Source organism: Dendropsophus ebraccatus, chromosome 2 (assembly GCF_027789765.1).
Source record: "Dendropsophus ebraccatus isolate aDenEbr1 chromosome 2, aDenEbr1.pat, whole genome shotgun sequence".
NCBI lineage: Eukaryota > Metazoa > Chordata > Amphibia > Anura > Hylidae > Dendropsophus > Dendropsophus ebraccatus.
Window position 1 is genome coordinate 118,200,985 of NC_091455.1, and position 17,807 is coordinate 118,218,791.

A 17,807-nucleotide genomic window follows, 5' to 3' on the forward strand; every position below is an offset into this window, starting at 1 on the left:
TACCAATGCAATGGGTGCTATTCCCAGTATTATGTGGCCACCCAGGAGTTGTAGTGGTTAGCTCAGCTTCCCAGTGTAGCATTGATCATGTGACCCCCTCTCCAGTCATGTAGCATGCATGCACAGCTCAGTTCAGTAGTAAGTTCTTATGATGAACATCATGTGGGGTTTACTACAGGCTGCAAGGAGAGGCAAGGGGGCTGGAGTCACGTGGCCCCCCCTTCATCTTCTCCTCCTCCCCCTCCTCCTCCCCTCCCCTCCTGCCCCACTCGGTCTCTTTGTTGTTAGGAGAAGCCACACGTATTGCAACCATCTAGTGGCTGGTGACAGTCGCTCTGCTGCTTGGAACAATAAGCCGGGCGGGCGGGCGGTGAAGGGGCAATCAGGGAAGGGAGGGGCCCGGCAGCCGCCACTGGGAGGTAACACTGCTCCTTTCTCTCTAGCATGGTCCTGAGGATGGCTGACAGCCTCCTGTGAGGTGCTGGGGGAGGTGGACTGTGCCCTATGTGCTGCCCTGGACATCCCTGGCTCTTCTCATATCCCAGGAGTAACCGAGAGACGGCTGCGGGGGATGAAGAGTGAGAGCCCGCTGCTGCCGTGCGCCGTGTGCACTCATTGATGCTCGTGGCCTGCCCGAGCCTGCCGGTCCCCTGCTCTCTCCAGCCGCTTGTAGCCCCAGCAGCATCCCGCTCCTCCTCGCCATGGACGCCTCGTCCCCCCCTTCCTCCCGGCGGCTGGCACCTCTGGCTCTGTGGTCCACGTCTTCAGTGCTGGTCTTCTTCCTCGCCTTCTCCGGCGTCCAGGCGTCCAACCAGCTGCCCAGCGAGTGCCAGAACGGCAAAGGCAAGGGCATCAACTGCTCAGGTACCGTGCCCGTGCTTGTGTACCAGCCTAGCGGATGGCAGGCAGTGCTAGTGCTGGCTCTCCCCAGAGCTGCCTGGGGGTCCTCATATGTCTATCTATAGGTCCACATCTATCTATCTATATGTTCCCATATCTGTATCTATATTTTCTCATATCTCTACCTATATTTCCTCATATATCTATCTATAGGTCCCCATATATCTACCTATATTTCCTCATATATGTATCTATAGGTCCCCATATAGCTATCTATAGGTCCCCATATATGTATATATAGGTCCCCATCTATGTATCTATAGGTCCCCATATATGTATATATATAGGTCCCCATCTATGTATCTATAGGTCCTCATATATGTATCTATATGTCCTCATCTATGTATCTATATGTCCTCATCTATGTATCTATAGGTCCCCATATATGTATCTATAGGTCCTCATATATGTACTTATAGGTCCTCATCTATGTATCTACATGTCCTCATATATGTGTCTATAGGTCCCCATCTATGTATCTATAAGTCCCTATATATGTATCTTTAGGTCCCCATAGAAGCCCCACAAATCACATGGCAAATACCATCTGGCTGCTTCTATTATATCTGTGTACAAATGAATACTGTATCATTGTAAGAATTACACAATGTAACTGGGATGCCCCAGTCTTTAGACTATCTATGGCATATGTGAATATGGGAGCTTTTTTATATATGGATTTCTGCTCATAGGACTTCCTATTGTTTCAAATAAATAAATAAACCAGGGGTCCAGAGTGTAAGGCAGCAGCACTATTGTTTTGGTATATCCCTGTCTTTGTGAACAATAGGATGTGCGGCTCCCTGTGTGCTCTTCCAGTGTGTAGGCAGATGATCCATCAGAGCTTGGCCACTGGCAGGTGCATGGCAGGAGTCATTAATAAGCAAGCCGCACCCCTTGGTGGATTTTACTGGGCTCTTTCTGTCACTTTCTGGTGGAAGTGGCCAAATGAACCCGGAATTGGCCACGTGATGTGACCCTTAGTATTATGACAGAAAGCTGATTGTTGTGGGCACATAAAATAAATTATATGAAGCCTCAGCATCTGCTTCTGTCCAGTCATCATATGTCAGGGCTTTTGTGCCCATCAGAACCACAGTCCTGGTGCCAGTCATAGAAGGGTAACATTACATTGGGGAACTCTTCAATGTCCTCTGTTTAGGATTCATTGATGCATGCCTGTGCTGCTGCTGCTGTGTACTTGACTTAATATGAAGTTTTGGTCAAGCTCATTTATTCGTGTTGGGTTAATTTCTTTTCATCCCCTAAGGGGCGCTTAACAATGGCATAATAACTGCAACGTATGCTAATCACTCATAATGGTGGATTTCTTTATCAAAGTCTCCTGGATACAAGGCGTAACCTAATATGTATTAATGCAGGCACATAGAAGCCATGTAATTGAATGGAGTCATAAAATAAATATAGGACTGATTTGTTTCCCTCACTGGTAGGCAGAACCACTTTCATTGCTACGTGGATGTTATGCTTGTTGGCTGAAAATCAACATCTGTTAGCTTTGCTAGCATGTCAAATTTTATACAGAGAAATGAATCTATTTATTATTAGGGCTGTATTGTAGAGCAGGTATGTATTGTGGGGGATTCAAGCAAACGGATAGCTTTATTTCTGAACATATTTTATAATAAAAAAAAATGACATAAGAGATACGATTGGAAATAATTGTCCCATGTACAATTAAAAAACATAATTTACATATGTTGGAAAGCTAGATGACAACCAGTATGGTTACCCACAGCTGGGTTGTCCTAAGTAGAATATCAGCCTGTGTAGCTTCATGGGAGAAGATGGATGACTACATAGCTGGCTGGATTTGACATTTTAGAGTCTAGAAAAGCTAAGGTATATCCCCTGATGAAGACAGACAGTGGATAGGCCAGTGGTAGGGCTGGTAGATCATGTGCCCTTGGTGCTGTGTGCCATGGCGGGGATGTAACATGCCACTTTGCATTGTCCAGGATATTTAGATACAGGGGTAGAGCAATGACTGAACAATGTGAGGTAAAGCCTGAATGGTGAGGTGATAGTCTAGCAGTAATGACTTCTGGAGGAACACTCTATAACAATATTTTCTGCGTTTTACCCTTATATTACATCTGTATGAAGTGTCCTATTTCTCCCTTAGTTTTCCATACAGAGAGGTTATCAGGTTAGCAAGTTCCACTTATTAACAGCTGGGTTTAACACAGTATATAGGTCACTATTAAAATGTGTATGACTGTACCAGGAACAATTTATCCTATTTCCTACTGTGAAAACCTGCAAGGAGAAGCTTCTTTAATTCAAAGATTGACACTTTGCTCGGCTGGAAGGAAGTCTCAGCATGAACTGACCTTGTGGTCCCGGATTAGAAAATCAATCTGGAAAAAATTACTTTAAAGTTCAAATAACTGTATTAATAGTGCTTGAGGAAACATGATCTAATACAAGAATGATAAAGACAACTGCTTAACCTTTGTATAAGTGAACCCCCCCCCCCCAACTACATTTAAAGAGCATTTCCCCTAAAACAATAAAGTCTTTGAATTGTCCAGTTTTGGTCTTGAATTTTCTCTTGAGCTATATCCCAAATACCAATGTGCATAGAAAGCATGGGTTGTATCACTGCAGAGGAATCAGAGTAAGTTAGGTGACAACTCACGTAGCAGATGTAATTTTGGCCATATTGGTTGTCACCAGATTTAGCTATAACTGAAAATTGAGATTTTTACAATTCTATTAGGCCTGTTTTTCATACATTCTTATGTATGAGAAACATTGTTTCACGCTCAGGTTTTATCTACCATAGACCTGTCAGTTACCAGTTCTATTCCTCGTGAAAAAAAGGCAATTTGGTATCATATTTTCTTATGGAATATATGAATGAATCAAGGACTGGGTGTTTTGATTCCCCTTGTCAATAAGGCGAGTGTGTACACAGTCTGACAGTATCAGTGCATGGTGACACGCCTATTTGACATGCACAATTGTTCACTTATACATATGTCTCCCAGTCCCCTGCTGCTGCCAGTCCGTCGGTGCTTTGGTCACCATTGCTCACTGCTATAGGTGATGTGCTGAGATGCAGGAGATGTCTTATTTGCCGATCACTGACTACAGTGGTGACCTGCCTTAGCAAGTGATTGGCATTTCCTGTTTGTCAACACAGAATGGCAGCAGCAGGAATCAGGCAGCAGGTGAGAACTCATCATTTAAAAAAAAAATATTATTTTCTCAATGGAAGACGCTTTAAGGTTGCCTTTACACACCAGATCCGCAGCGTTTTTCACGCTGAGAAATCCGCTGCGGATCGAATGCCAGTTCATCTCTATGAGAATACATACTCACAGCTGGATGTCAAGTATGTAAGTTAACCCCCCCACACCGGCTGGAACATACATCACCTCCTCCCCGCTCTGGCTTGCTTCGGGGGCTCCCGGCGTCTGCTCGTCCCGCTTGGCTGAGCGGGACGTGCAGCCGAGAACCCCCTAAGAAAGCCAGAGTGGGGAGCAGGTGATGTATGCTCCGGCCGGTGTGGGGGGGTTAACTTACATACTCGCAGCGGGCAATCCCACTGTGATTACGTATTCTCATAGGGATGAACTGGCACTGGATCTGTTGCGGATTCGTTGTGTGTGAAGGCATCCTTAACAAAATCTGTTGAAAATGCATAAGCAGGTATTATTGTCAAAAGTCTCATTACACTGCATTGAATTTATTCTCATAAGGCTATGTTTGGGTCGCAGATTCCATTTTGGGCAAGAAATTGGAGCACAATGAACACCAATGGACCCTGAGAGTTCCTATTGGCCTAAATGGGGTCTGTCTGGTTTTTGTCTGGTGTTGATTTATTTAGCAGGATTTGACCAGACAAAAAATACTTTTTTTTTTGTCTTGTCTGATCCTGCTTAAGAAAGGAAATCTGAATCTGAAAAGAATAAGAAAACCCTCTTAAAGAGTTTGTCCAGAGACAGATTTTTCTATAAAAGCTTACAAAAAAACCATGTCATACTCATCTACCCCAATCCTCTACAGCTATTAATATCTCTTTGTCCCTACTTCGTTACCATGTTTTCCTAGTTTTTGTGATGTGCCCTCCCCACGAGAACAGCCACTCAGCCAGTCACTGACTGGGACAGGTCACTACTGTGACCAGTAATTGGCTGAACAGGCAGTTGTTATGGGAACAACGCATTATAGTAACCTGGTAGGTGAGGCCTGGGAGCCATCAGAATAGCAGTTCTCTGTTATCTGTTTAGCATCCTCAGCAGTTGCAATGTGTTTCCTGTACATTATTATAATTAAGGAAGAATTCATCTTCATAAGGAGATATCCATAATCGAGGCCTTGGTTGTACCATTTGACAACAGTAACCTGTGCTGAGTACTAAGGTGAATCTTCGGTGAATCTTTTGACATTACTCACCCTATCTAGAATATAAATGACAATAAGAAAGTTAATCCATCAATTGGTTGTTGTAAGATTAGAATCAGTGCAATGAGTATCTGAGAAGTGGCACATACATGGGGAGATATGGAAAACCTCTGGAGCATCAGAGAATTTTAGAGACCTGGTCTTAATAGTTGAATGGGTAACAGCGTCACTTTTATCCGTACCACTTTTCATACATTTCCTGTTAGACATTGCTATATAATAATATGTAATAAGTGGGTTTTATGGTAGTGGGATGTATTTATTTTCTCTTGGCAACAAAATTTACAACAATCATGTTGTTTCTTAAATCAGTGCGGTTTAAGTGAAGAACGCGTCCAAGATCCCAATGTGCAGTGGAAATGTTCTTTGCGCTTGAACAGCTCTAGACAGACCTCATTTGCAGTCTGTTTTGCCACCTGTTCTGTAGCTAAACAATATCCTTCCTATAGGTCTCAGTTTGAGCAGGTTTCATTTTACCAGCTTTTGTTAAATGGTAGTTACATGGTTTCAATTAGAGTGTTGACAGTCATCTCATACTGAGCATAGTGAAGTGTGAAGAATGCAGCACCAGAAAGCCTGCATATTTCTGTATAATGTACATAGCCATTAATCAATACCAAACATTTGCTAAAAACTCATATAGAACACAGACATTATTGAAAAAAAAAGGATAAGAAATATAAGCTGAAGCTTTTGGGCCCCAGTGCATAATCTATGACTGGGGTGATGTGAGATTTATACTAACGGAGCATTTGTGTCCCATTAAGCAGTAAGGCCTGGGTGTAACAGCTTACTTTCTTATCAATACTGCTCCCCAACACTCACTTCTTCCCTCTCAGCTTATCTTGGAACGTATACCTTTCAAGACAAGAGGGCACGTGTGCATGTGCAGTTATTGGTCATGTCCGCACATGATGCTTTCATTGTGCTATCACCCCCCCATCTCTTGTCTCAGAAGGTAGACTTTAAAGACACACAGACAGAGGAGGTTAGTGTCCAGGAACACAACAGTTTGCGAAACCCGAAACATCTGTCATTTGACTCCTGGTGGTGGGAGAAGTTGGATGCAACCCTAGGGCTGCCTGGAAACCTTGAATACAGCCTATGGCTGTGTAATGGGTCTAGGAGATAAATATAAATACCCCCCCCCCTCCCAACAGGTACCAATACAGAGAGTTATTTTAGCTTGGAAAACCTCTTTAAAGGACAACTCCCGCGGGACCCCAAAAAAAAAAAAAACACAGACACACACAGACACCATACTCACCATCTCTCCGGTGACGATCGCCACTCGATTCGCCCGCCGTCCGCCTCTCCGTCGCCGCCGTCCGCCATCCAGCGATGTCTCCGACTTCCGGGTCCAGGGGATGGAAAAGGCTGCCAGTGCGCTTGCGCACCGGCAGCCTTTTCATTGGCTGGAGCGCATCACATGGCTTCCAGCAAGCTCAGCCAATCAGGGCTGAGCAAGCTGGAAGCCATGTGATGCGCTCCAGCCAATGAAAAGGCTGCTGGTGCGCATGTGCACCAGCAGCCTTTTCATCCCCATTCACTTTGCATGAAGACGCCGAGGAGGAAGAAGACCCGGACCGCCCCTCGGCTCTGACGTCGTCGTCACCAGATGCCACCCCGGAGAAGAGGACCGTGACGATCGTAATAGGTAATGTATACATTCTTTAACTTCCGGGGTGGGGGGTCGGGGGTCCGAAAGTGGGGGAAGGGGGCCAGGCCGGGTATTTAACCACATTACAAAGTTATATAACTTTGTAATGTGTGTTAAATGAGCAAAAAAAAATTTTTGTGGGAGTTGTCCTTTAATGTCATGTTTCACGCTGAATTAAAGATTTAGACAACCCCTTTAAATTTGGTACAGAAGTCATGTATTACAAAAGCATGCTTAAACATTAAACCTAACTCTAATACCGTAACAAAATACAAATAATTATTACATATCTACATTACAGTATACACTTTACATTGTCTGCTATGGTTAATTGTAATGCGGGCACACCAGAATGCGCCCGCATTCCAATTAAAAAGAAATGAAGTTCATCCGACTGCTACTGCATTACGGGCCGGGGTCAACTTTATAGACATCGGTCGTTCTGTGACACGGCCACTGTCATACAGCGTGTGAACCCAGCCTAAAACAGCTTAGGCAAGATGGCAGCCCCTATAATAATGGACTACAACTAAAATTAAAACAATAACAATTAGAAAATAGAAACAGATGAGAAACAAGAACATATTCCAGTATCTGTATCCAGTTAGTAAAGACAAATCTAGGCAATACATTCTGCTTAAAAATTTATTATATTTCATTAATAAATTCTAGTACTTTATTTGTTAATCAGCTCAATAAGAACTGTATCTAGCAGCAGTTATTGGTTCCAAATCAGCTTTAGGCCATGTTCACACTTTGTATGAGACCGGCCGTTCCGTGACTCCGTCCAGGTCATGGAACGGCCGGTCTCAGCCCGGATCATCACGGCCGGTACTTAAGTACCGGCCGGATGATCTTTCCTCCGTGGAGCTCTGATGCGGGCGCATCGGCGCGCCCGCATCAGAGCTTCCCATAGCACACAGTGAAGCAAGTGGCCGGAACCGCTCGCTTCACTGTGTGAACTGACAGGTCCTTCTGTGGGAGGAATTCATTGAATTCCGTCTGCAAATAATGGACCTGTCAGTTGTTTGCGGCGCCGTATGGGAACCGTCCGGAGTGCACACGATGTGTGTACGCTCCGGCCAGGATCCCATAGCAAATAATGCTATGTTCCACCCCGCAACTCTACGGCTGTAGTTCTGCGGCGAGAACTTTGGCCGTAGATTTACGTAGTGTGAACATAGGATCCGCACCTACAGGATCCGCACCTACAGGATCCGCACCTACAGGATCCGCACCTACAGGATCCGCAGCAGATTTGATGGTGCAGATTTGATGCTGTGTTCAGTTAATTAAATGAAATCTGCTGCGGATCCGGTGTGAACGTACCAATAATGGTTTTGTCTTCTGCCTTACTTTTTGGGCCTGTTATTGTGTAAGTCTGGACCTACCAGGGGATTCACTACTCTACTTTGGTTAGCTCCATTTTGTCTCTCTTTTTGCAGCTCTTTTACTGTATATTGTACTCTGCATGTAGGGCCACTTGAGGTTTCCTAGCAGCCACTTGCCTTCTGGGTAACTACCAATTCATGTGGGGAGGATACCTTGAGCTACTTTCACTCATTCTAGGCTTTTTACAGTCACTTATAGTGAGACAATAGAAAATATGGGAAGATGGTGCGTGCATGCAGATTCAGGGTGCCAAGAATGCAGAATAAAAGGGAAATATGCAAAAAAATTCTATGTACTCCACTAGAAGTTTAGGGTAACACATTATATAGAAAGAAAACAAATACAAGATGATTTTGAATATGTTGGTCTTAGTATCAGATACCATGTAAAATATAATGCATTCCATATATCCCATATTGGTATAGCCAGTTCAAGTGCATTTGATAAATGGCAAAAAGCTAAATTCCAGAGAGGTTTTGTGTTATTTATAACTGCAACAGTGCTTTAAAGCGCTAAATAGTTGTGGCTTTTAGTGATCAATAATAGTGTACTCCTCCTCTCCTTCCTTCATAATACTCGTACATGAATCAAGGAAAAATCTCAATCCTCCATAACGGGGCATATGTAAAGTGAAAGGAAATTGACACCTGGAAGCTGAATTCTTAGCATGGACAGGTATGGGAGGGGGATATAAGGAGGTGTTACAGCTTGCTGCACAGCAGGAACTTGGGAAAGCCTCTTTGACTCTTGATACTGTAGAATAAAACTATTTTCTTTTCTTTCTTTTTTTTATTGTGGGGTCAGACCTGAAGGGCGCCCGACCCAGTGATTACACATCTTCCCTTACCGTCCACCCTTTCTCTTATTACCTCTCTCTTATTTTACTTATCTCAACCCAACGGGTGCCAGCATAACTGACCCCCCCCGCCGCACCAGGAGCCAGGGAGGCCCGACCATAATTGACCAGACCGAACCTTCTCCACCACCTCGTATTAGGCCAAAAATACGAATGTCCATTAAAGAAAAATCAAGTTAAACTTAAACACCCTCAACCAACCACTTTAAGCTCCATCCCTGCCAGCCCCATCCTTATCAAGGGCAACACTGATCTAAGATGGAGCAATTCTCAATCATTCCCATTATCCACGGACCCGCCACACAGGTCCCATGAACAACAGCCCTCTGCAATCCACGGGTTCCCACAGCCCATATATTATGGTCTGTAGTCTCCCCCAGACAGCCAGGTTAAGCACGTTTTCATCCATACAGACATTTCTTTACAAAATATTAGTATACCACTTGGCCTCATGCCTTGAGCCTCAGCCCACTCACTGCCGAGCTCACCGGCACAATCAGTTGCTAGTATTGTAATGGCAGATTGGAATGCACAATGACGCCCTAACTTGACCCCCCCCCCCCCCCCAAAACTACCAAATCTCCACTATATATATATCTAGCTACACAGCGCCCGGCAAGTACCCCACAGGTTACATTCCATTCCTTTATTACTATCATGTCATATTGTCACATATAGATTCAACTACCATAAACAATCTCTCTTTTCTACATTCTGGAAGCACAGCTGGATATATGAAAGGTACCATGTGTCTTCTTGCCCTAATAGCTATCTAACAGTTTCAGCAGTTTGATGTAGACTGCAGCTGACAGATTCCATTTAAAGTATGAAATTAGACTGTATTGTGAAGGTAGTTCTATTACAAGAATTGCAGCCAGTGTTGATTTTCTGTATAATAAATAGCTCATCTATTGTAATTCACTCATCCCATAATTATTTAGAGCCCATGCTGCATTATGTGTAGAAATCTACAGTACTATGTAGGCTTTCTGCTGCTTTCTATTACTGCTATTATATGTTTTTGCTTCTGTACAGTCAGCTTGTACTGTATTTGTTTTAGCTGACAAGAAAGAAAATGATGCTGTTACCCCCCATGGAAGTAAGAGACTTGTCTGAGTAAATGGCTTTTTAATCACTTCTTAGGCGAATTGAAAGGCAAATTTACTCAGATGCTTAGATTTTCTGTGTTTTCCCTGAGAAGATTGTTTTGAGGGACAACTTGCTTGGAGCTGTGAGCAATTATTGATTCTCTGCTTCAGTGAAGCTTTATGTCAGATCTTTTTTTATCAGCCAGCCAAGAAAGCAGGAGCGGACTGGGGTCCTTTGTTAGGCTGGAGACCAGGCCCGCTTTTTCCTTGAGGTCATTAGGTGGGATCATGTGCTGACTGATGTTGCTGCCAGCAGTTGCTTACTAATAATATATTTTATGTGACTATAGTATCTGTCACATGAGCGCTGTTCATGTCTATTTCTAATTCCAGCTGGATGGATTGTGTACAAAGCTCTGCCTGTTATGTAGATTGAAATATAGAATTTGTTTGGAGGTTGTAATAAAACCAATGTTTATATGCTAAGGTGTAAAAAAACATTTAAATCTAATATGGTTCTGTGGCATTATCATCAAGAAACTTTTACTCTCCAAAACCATCTCATTCCTAGTATGGTCATATAGCTAATAATATGGTGCAGGGCTCCAGATGGCTATTAGAATGATTGGGCAATCAGAAAAGGACCAATAATTTGCAAATGACAACAAGCAGCACTGCTGCCTTTCCTGGACTGTAGCTTAAAAAACATCAGTCTTTCTTGGTGCCACCTCTTTTCTGCTGTACTGCTGCTGCTGTTTCTTTCCTTTCTCCTCGCATAGTACCCTGCAAACCGAGTGTATCAGTTAACCCACGTGCCACCTATAATATAGTACATCTTCTATAACAGTGCCAGTCTGTTCAGTCCAGTGCACTCAGTCAAGTGCAGACATCCGCACTATGTCATTGGCATAACAGAGAGCAGTATGTGATCTCATGTGATTGGTAAGGATGAGCACAACTCGAGCATGGTCGAGTCCGATCGCTCGGTTATTGATTACCAGTGGCTGAAGAAGTTGGATGCCTTCCTAGGGAGTCTGCAAGCTCAAGTTGCGCTCATCTCTAGTGATTGGCCGAGAGAATGGAAGTGACAGAAGTAAGAGAACGGATGTCTAGGTGTTAGCACTGGTGGCGAAGGAATGCTGAGAGAGTGCTGAAAACACAGAGACCTTCCTGTATTACAGTGTCACCCCAGTACTGGATTCTTAGTTTACACTGCTTATTACTGTTCTGTAATGTCCTCCATCCTGCTGCTACCTTTGAGCATTTGCTGTAGAGAAGTAGGGAGGCAGGAACTCTTGTTGTTTGTGTATCCTGTCCATGGAAAAGATCTTAGTAGGTAGTCTCCACCCACTCTGGAGCTAGATAAGCTGTTAATTAGATATAGAGCTTGCAGAGGGGTAAAACAAGACAGAAAGTGGGCAAAAATAGTGTTTATTCCTCATGTACACAAAAAAACATGACAGTTTGTCTAGAAGTACAGGTATACTTTAATATTCTATACAATAAAGGAATGTACTTATGAAATAAAATTCCTTTAAATGACATTGTGCTTTGATGTTTGTCTATGCCCCATAAATTGCTTGTAATGGGCTTAGATAAGTAGTGCAATGATGAAAATGGTGGGATAATTCTGATTAGACTAAATTCACTAGTTAAAGTTTTGTGGAATTTTATGTCACTTTACTGTGATAATACCGTTGAGTATTGAATAATATAGGAAGGCTGTATTCTCTCCATAAACACCAACATATTATACACAATAGGAATACACAGATTTGATCCTATAACATGATTAACCTAAAGGAATATGATGGCGGCTTCTAAAGCCTTCTTAAAGGGGCTAGTTCCATAAATACAGGGAACTGAATGGACATTGGAAATAGGATAGCTATTTGCCTCACATCACTAGAGCTAACAGACATCTCAGAAACAGAATGGCACCATCTTCTGTCAGGCTAAATGGCCAAGCTGAAGATTCTGATAACCTGAAGTACCTCAATAAGACAGAAGAGTTTTTTTTAAACCATGTAGGTCACCAATCCCAGTCTTCTGTATAAAAAATGGTATTACCTTTAACCACGTCTGATACTTTTTTCCTCCATTATGATTTCAGCTCTGCGATTTGTGTAGCTATTAGGATTTATTTGCCACTTTAGTCCTTCAAAGTCTTATCCTCTTTGTAACATTCTGACTTTTTGAAATGAACACTTGACTTGTTCTCATTTCTACAATATCCCTGTAAAGATAGTAGCTTCAATAGGTAAAGCTTCCTGGATGTGAGCCACAGGGCCAGTAGGAAAGAGCCAGATAGAAGAGCTTCACCCCATGTCTTCAATTATTTACTATAACTTTTATCTGCTACACAAAGTCCCACAGTAATGACACTGTTTCCTGATTCTGCACACACAGAACACTGTGCTCATTATGTCTTCGTGTCACTGAATACAGTACAGTGCATTTGCATATGCTTTATATGATAGTTATCTCCAGTATCATAGATGTGATGAGCTCTGAGAACAGAATATAAAAAGTCAATTCATTTTTTCCAATAATTCTCAATAAAATATTGGTAATATTACATTACTAAATAGACATAGACAACATCTGTTTCATCATCTGTTCTTGCAAAAGACATGTACATACAGTGTATTCTAGAGGGTTTTTACACATTTCTAGCTGTCTCTGTAGGGGTATGCAAGGGGGCAGTCATAGTCAGACCCTACTCCCTAGGGAGCCCATAGGCTTTTCTATATATAAGAAGATCAGTAGATATATATTTGGCAGGGGGCGACCATGTTACACATTTTATGTTAGCGCTCAGGATCTTCATGTTACACCCCCCACATGCCATCTATAATAGTGTATTGTAAATCAACCCCCAGCACAGTGCCAGTCTGTTCTGTCTTGAGCACTTTCTCCGGCACCATGTCATGGCATATCAGAGAGGAATATGTATTGTCCAGTGATAGGCCAGGGAATTAAGGGAAGTTAACAGCCAATCTCTGATCACCATGTGCTGTGGGACCATGATGGGGCTCAGTAACAGCAGTGAGAGACCAACAATCACATTGTCGCCTCTCTGAAGGGTTCATCTTTCAGAACTATGTCATTTTTCATTTTATTCTTTTGAAGGTATAGATATGCTTCAGAATCAAATTGAATAACTTTAGGAAACGAAATATATCTACCAAATATAACATATTTTTGGACTGCACTTTATTTTGTTTTGTAGGGACAGTTCCCTTTACGAGGAACATGTTTTCATACCATGGTTATAATATATGGATGTAGATGGATAAAACTTGTACGACTAGGCTTAAAGGGTTCACTGCTTTGACAATTTCTTTTTGTTAAAAGGGTACCGTTACATATAAGCTGATCATTTCGCAACCTGCTACGAAGACCCTCTACTATCACCTGTAACTGGACATCAAGTGTTAAGGCCCTATTCCACGGAACGATTATCGTCCGTATTCGGCCGATATCGGCCGCTACGGACGATAATCGTCCCGTGGAATACAGTGCAACAATCAGCCGACATCGTTCATGTCGGCTGATCGTTGCAGTCGCTTGTTTTTCAACATGTTGAAAAACGAACGACTGATATAGCAGCGATCTGCTGCCGTCGCTCCGTTGAATAGGAGCGTCGGCAGCAGACGCTGCTATATCCTATGGGCTGCCCGGACGATCAGCGATCACCCGGGCAGCCCCCCCGCAGCTCCCCGCCGCCCCTCCCGCACTCACCCGCTCGCTGCAGCCGTGCTGAATAGCGGCGGCAGCGAGCGGGGAACGAGGAGCAAACGAGCGCTGAGAGCGCTCGTTTGCTCCTCTAAACGACCCGTGTAATAGGCCCTTTATATCAGAGTGGTAATGAAGTATTGAACAGTTCCCATTAAAATCAATAGGCTGACTGATCTCCAATCTCACTGATGAATAAGGGTTTGGAATGTGGGACCTTCCTTCCTTAGGGCCCTACTACATGGGGGGGGGATCAACAGTCCAGCAGACTGATAATGCCTTCTATAATAGGACTAGTGATCAGCCAACAAACGAGCAAAAAAAAAAAGCCCATTGGCATTTGGGGCCACTTTATATAGTAGGGGATTCTGGCTGATGGCTGATTGCAAAGAGGACAGTGCAGTTACCCCATTGTTTAGTAGGCTCTGTAAATAGGTGCTGATCTAAGCTATGCAGCAGCTTGGGCCATGTAATGCAGTTCTTACCTGGCAATTCCTTCATGGGATATCTGAAAATGTATTTAGTAAACCAGTGAACCCCTTTGAGATCCTACACTATTTATAATGTTTTCCTTTCACTCGATTACTGTTCACATGGTTGAGCTGCCTGTCCTCCCAGACACTTTAGGACAGGCTTTGTAATCCACACACACGACATATAGTAAATGAAATATTCAACTGATGTAACACTTATCTGAAGAGATTCTTTGGCCAAAAGCTTTGCTTCCTTATCGTACAAGCTCCTGCTCAACAGCTTTTAAGGATTCTGCTGATATTTCAGCTGTCAATGTCACTCAAACAGGCCAGGAGGAAAGATGCTATTGTATACCTCCCATCTCAGGGGGCCTATAGAAAGGGATTGCCTGCATGCTAATGATTACATCCATGGACTCTCCAGGGAATACAGCAAACCTTTACTTTCATCCCATTTCATATTAATCATTACCTTCCTGTGACCAGCTAATATTGAGCCAAAGTAGAACATGACATAAGACATCGTAATTTGTGACGAGTCAGCATGTTTTCATATATATAAATGAATGTTATTTAGGAGGGTGGAATTGTGACATTTACCTTTGTTTGCTTCAATATGGCGACTATGGTGCATTGTTAGTAATGGTGAGAATTACTATATAGTTTATAGTGACTTCTAAAAGAATCATATGACTGTGGTAAGGGTATGGTTAAATTAAACCACCCCATTAGACCCTACATTAAAGGGGTTATCCACCACTACAAAAACATGGCCACTTTCTTTCAGAGACAGCACCACTCTTGTCTCCAGTTCAGGTGTGATTTGCAATTAAGCTCCATTCACTTCAATAGAACCAAGCTGCAAACCCCACCCAAACTGGATATAAGAGCATTGCTGTCTCTGGAAGAAAGTGGGCATGTTTTTGTAGTGCTGGATAACCCCTTTAAGAACAGCATAGTATATCAGTTTGATTGTTTTCACAGTGTGTTCTTCAGACGTACATTCACATGTACTGTGTGCAGCGTGTTGCTGGTGTTTTGTCACCAAGAAATGAATAGTGTGAACATGCAATGTTTCTTTTTAAATGTTGGCACCTGAAGTAAAAAACATGTAGCTGAAAACACACAGTGCCAAACGCCAAACACGCTGAGAACACGGTGTGTGTGAATATACCCTTCAAAGGGTTCAGTACATTCATGTAATGTAGTTTATTTTGACTAAAACTCCCAGGAACATTGCATCTACACTACATTGCATTTACAGTATATTGCCTTGTTTTATTCAGGTATTTTTTAAAGAGACAATGGGCTAGTATGGCTTTAATGTCATTAAAGCTGTAATGGGACCTCTTTATTATAGTGACTAGTGGGGGTCCCAGACGTCCACCAACACATACTTATTTTCTGCATATATTATTGTGTGATAAATTGGTTCTGAATCATAGCATAAAGGGAACCTGTCAGGAGTGCTGCTGAAACCATCGGCACAGAGACAGGCTCCCTTATTACAGCTCACTCTGCTTTCCTTTTCCCTGACCCATGGTCTTCATTGATAGATCATTTCCAATACACAAACATGGAGACACCTGTCAATCAAGCCCTGTAGGGTGGGGAGAAAGGATCTAGTGATCATCCCAATGTCACAGCATTTCAGGTAAATCCTAATTTGTTGTAACAAGGAAGCCCGTACCTGTTCCATGCTGGGCTTGCCCTGACTGGTTCCCTATACACTTATACATTCACCTTGTAGAATCTCTTCATTGTGTAGATATTGGCTTGGTTTTATTTACATTGTATTTTTTCTGATGTTTAATATTTCTATAAATAACATCTGTACATACTAGTGGCAACAAGTGAATGCGTTCAAGGTATGGCTTCCACAAGCTGCATGTTTGCTAGGCTAAGCTACTCCATTCCAGCTGAATGCTTCCCAGTCACATTACATTTGAGAGGGTTTAGGGATGACGTATTCTTAAGAAAATTTAATAACTTCACTTGGGGAATGTATATTTAGTAACAATAACCTTTTATAACATATTAATATCAAGTTTAATCATGATATATTAATGCAGACGGTAAATCCTTCTCCTCAGATCACATTACATTGGGACTGTTCTTGAAGCCTAAAAATGTGGGTGTGAAAATAGATTTTTTTGCATTTTTGTTAGAAGATTCTCTCATTTTGACCATGAAGTGCCAGTTACAAAGAACTCACTGCTGCAGATTTACTAATCCTGCTTAGGCTGGGTTCAGATGTACTGCCTTCACAGTGGATTTCACACTGCAATATTCACTGTGAAATCCACTGTGATACTCTGTGTACAATTGCAGTCTATGACCCTGCATTCTAATCTGCTGCTTGAATTAGCTACCGGGCTGGTAAAAATAATAGACAGCATATGCTTACCTGCCCACGTTCCAGCTTCAATCTGGTTCCGTCTCATGGACAGCCCATCCAGCCCCTGCAGCCATTGATTAGCCGTCAGTGGACTGAAGCAGGACGGCCGGCAGTTAAGCATTTGCTCTTTTATTATTTTTACCAGCCCGGTTGCTAATTAGTTAAATATGGTAGCCTCAGCCTTAAATGGGGTATTCTCATCACCTAAACTTTTAGTAAATTATAAAAAATGCAAAAGTGAGCTTTCTAGAGGTGACACACGTCTCTAGGGTTTGTGGATTGTCTATGTAGGTGTGTATAAAGTTGGAGACACACTGATGCAGAGCTGATTCGGTTCTGCACCACTGCGTACTGACGTCAAATGGATTTTATGCTGTTCTAGACTTCCTCACAAAGATGTAGGAATTGGTAGAAGGAAACCTCAGTTTGCAGTTCATAGTGCTCAATAGCAATAGCAATAGCTGGAAAACTGGAAAGTACAGAAAGGTTAGGATATATTCCTACATGGCAGAGGTTTTTGCAACTGTGCCACTCCGCTGAATAAGTCTTGTAAAGTTAATGCACTCAATGCAGGCACTAACCCATTTAAAAGTATGGAATGGAGCTTTGAATCTCAGAAATTTTTAGCACGCATCTGCCACATGTGACCACATAACCCACTGGGTTTAGGCATATAGAGTTCATTCATATCTAGGTAAACTGGTGGTTAGAAGCACCAGCGATGTTATACAGAAGGTAAACAGATGAAGGCATGGAGCCACAATATGTAAAAAAAGGTGAAATCATTGTTGGAAAGCATGTACATGCCTAAAGCAGCAGGGGGCAGCAGAGAGTAGCTGCAGGAACTCCAGGACAAAATCAGATGACT

General features: G+C 42.6%; 1 protein-coding gene across 2 annotated transcripts in view; it reads left to right on the forward strand.

Annotated features, from left to right (window-relative positions):
* The first annotated feature begins 366 nt into the window (after window positions 1–366).
* Window positions 367–17,807, forward strand: part of TMEFF1 (transmembrane protein with EGF like and two follistatin like domains 1) — a 186,453-nt gene continuing 169,012 nt past the window's right edge. Inside the window, exon 1 of one of the 2 annotated variants that reach the window (XM_069960267.1) lies at window positions 367–864. In XM_069960267.1, coding sequence (XP_069816368.1) covers window positions 702–864 — 163 coding nt within the window. In that variant the 5' untranslated portion in view covers window positions 367–701. Of the gene's footprint in view, window positions 865–5,132; window positions 5,292–17,807 lie in introns of those variants that run through there. The other variant, XM_069960269.1, reaches the window with a different exon arrangement.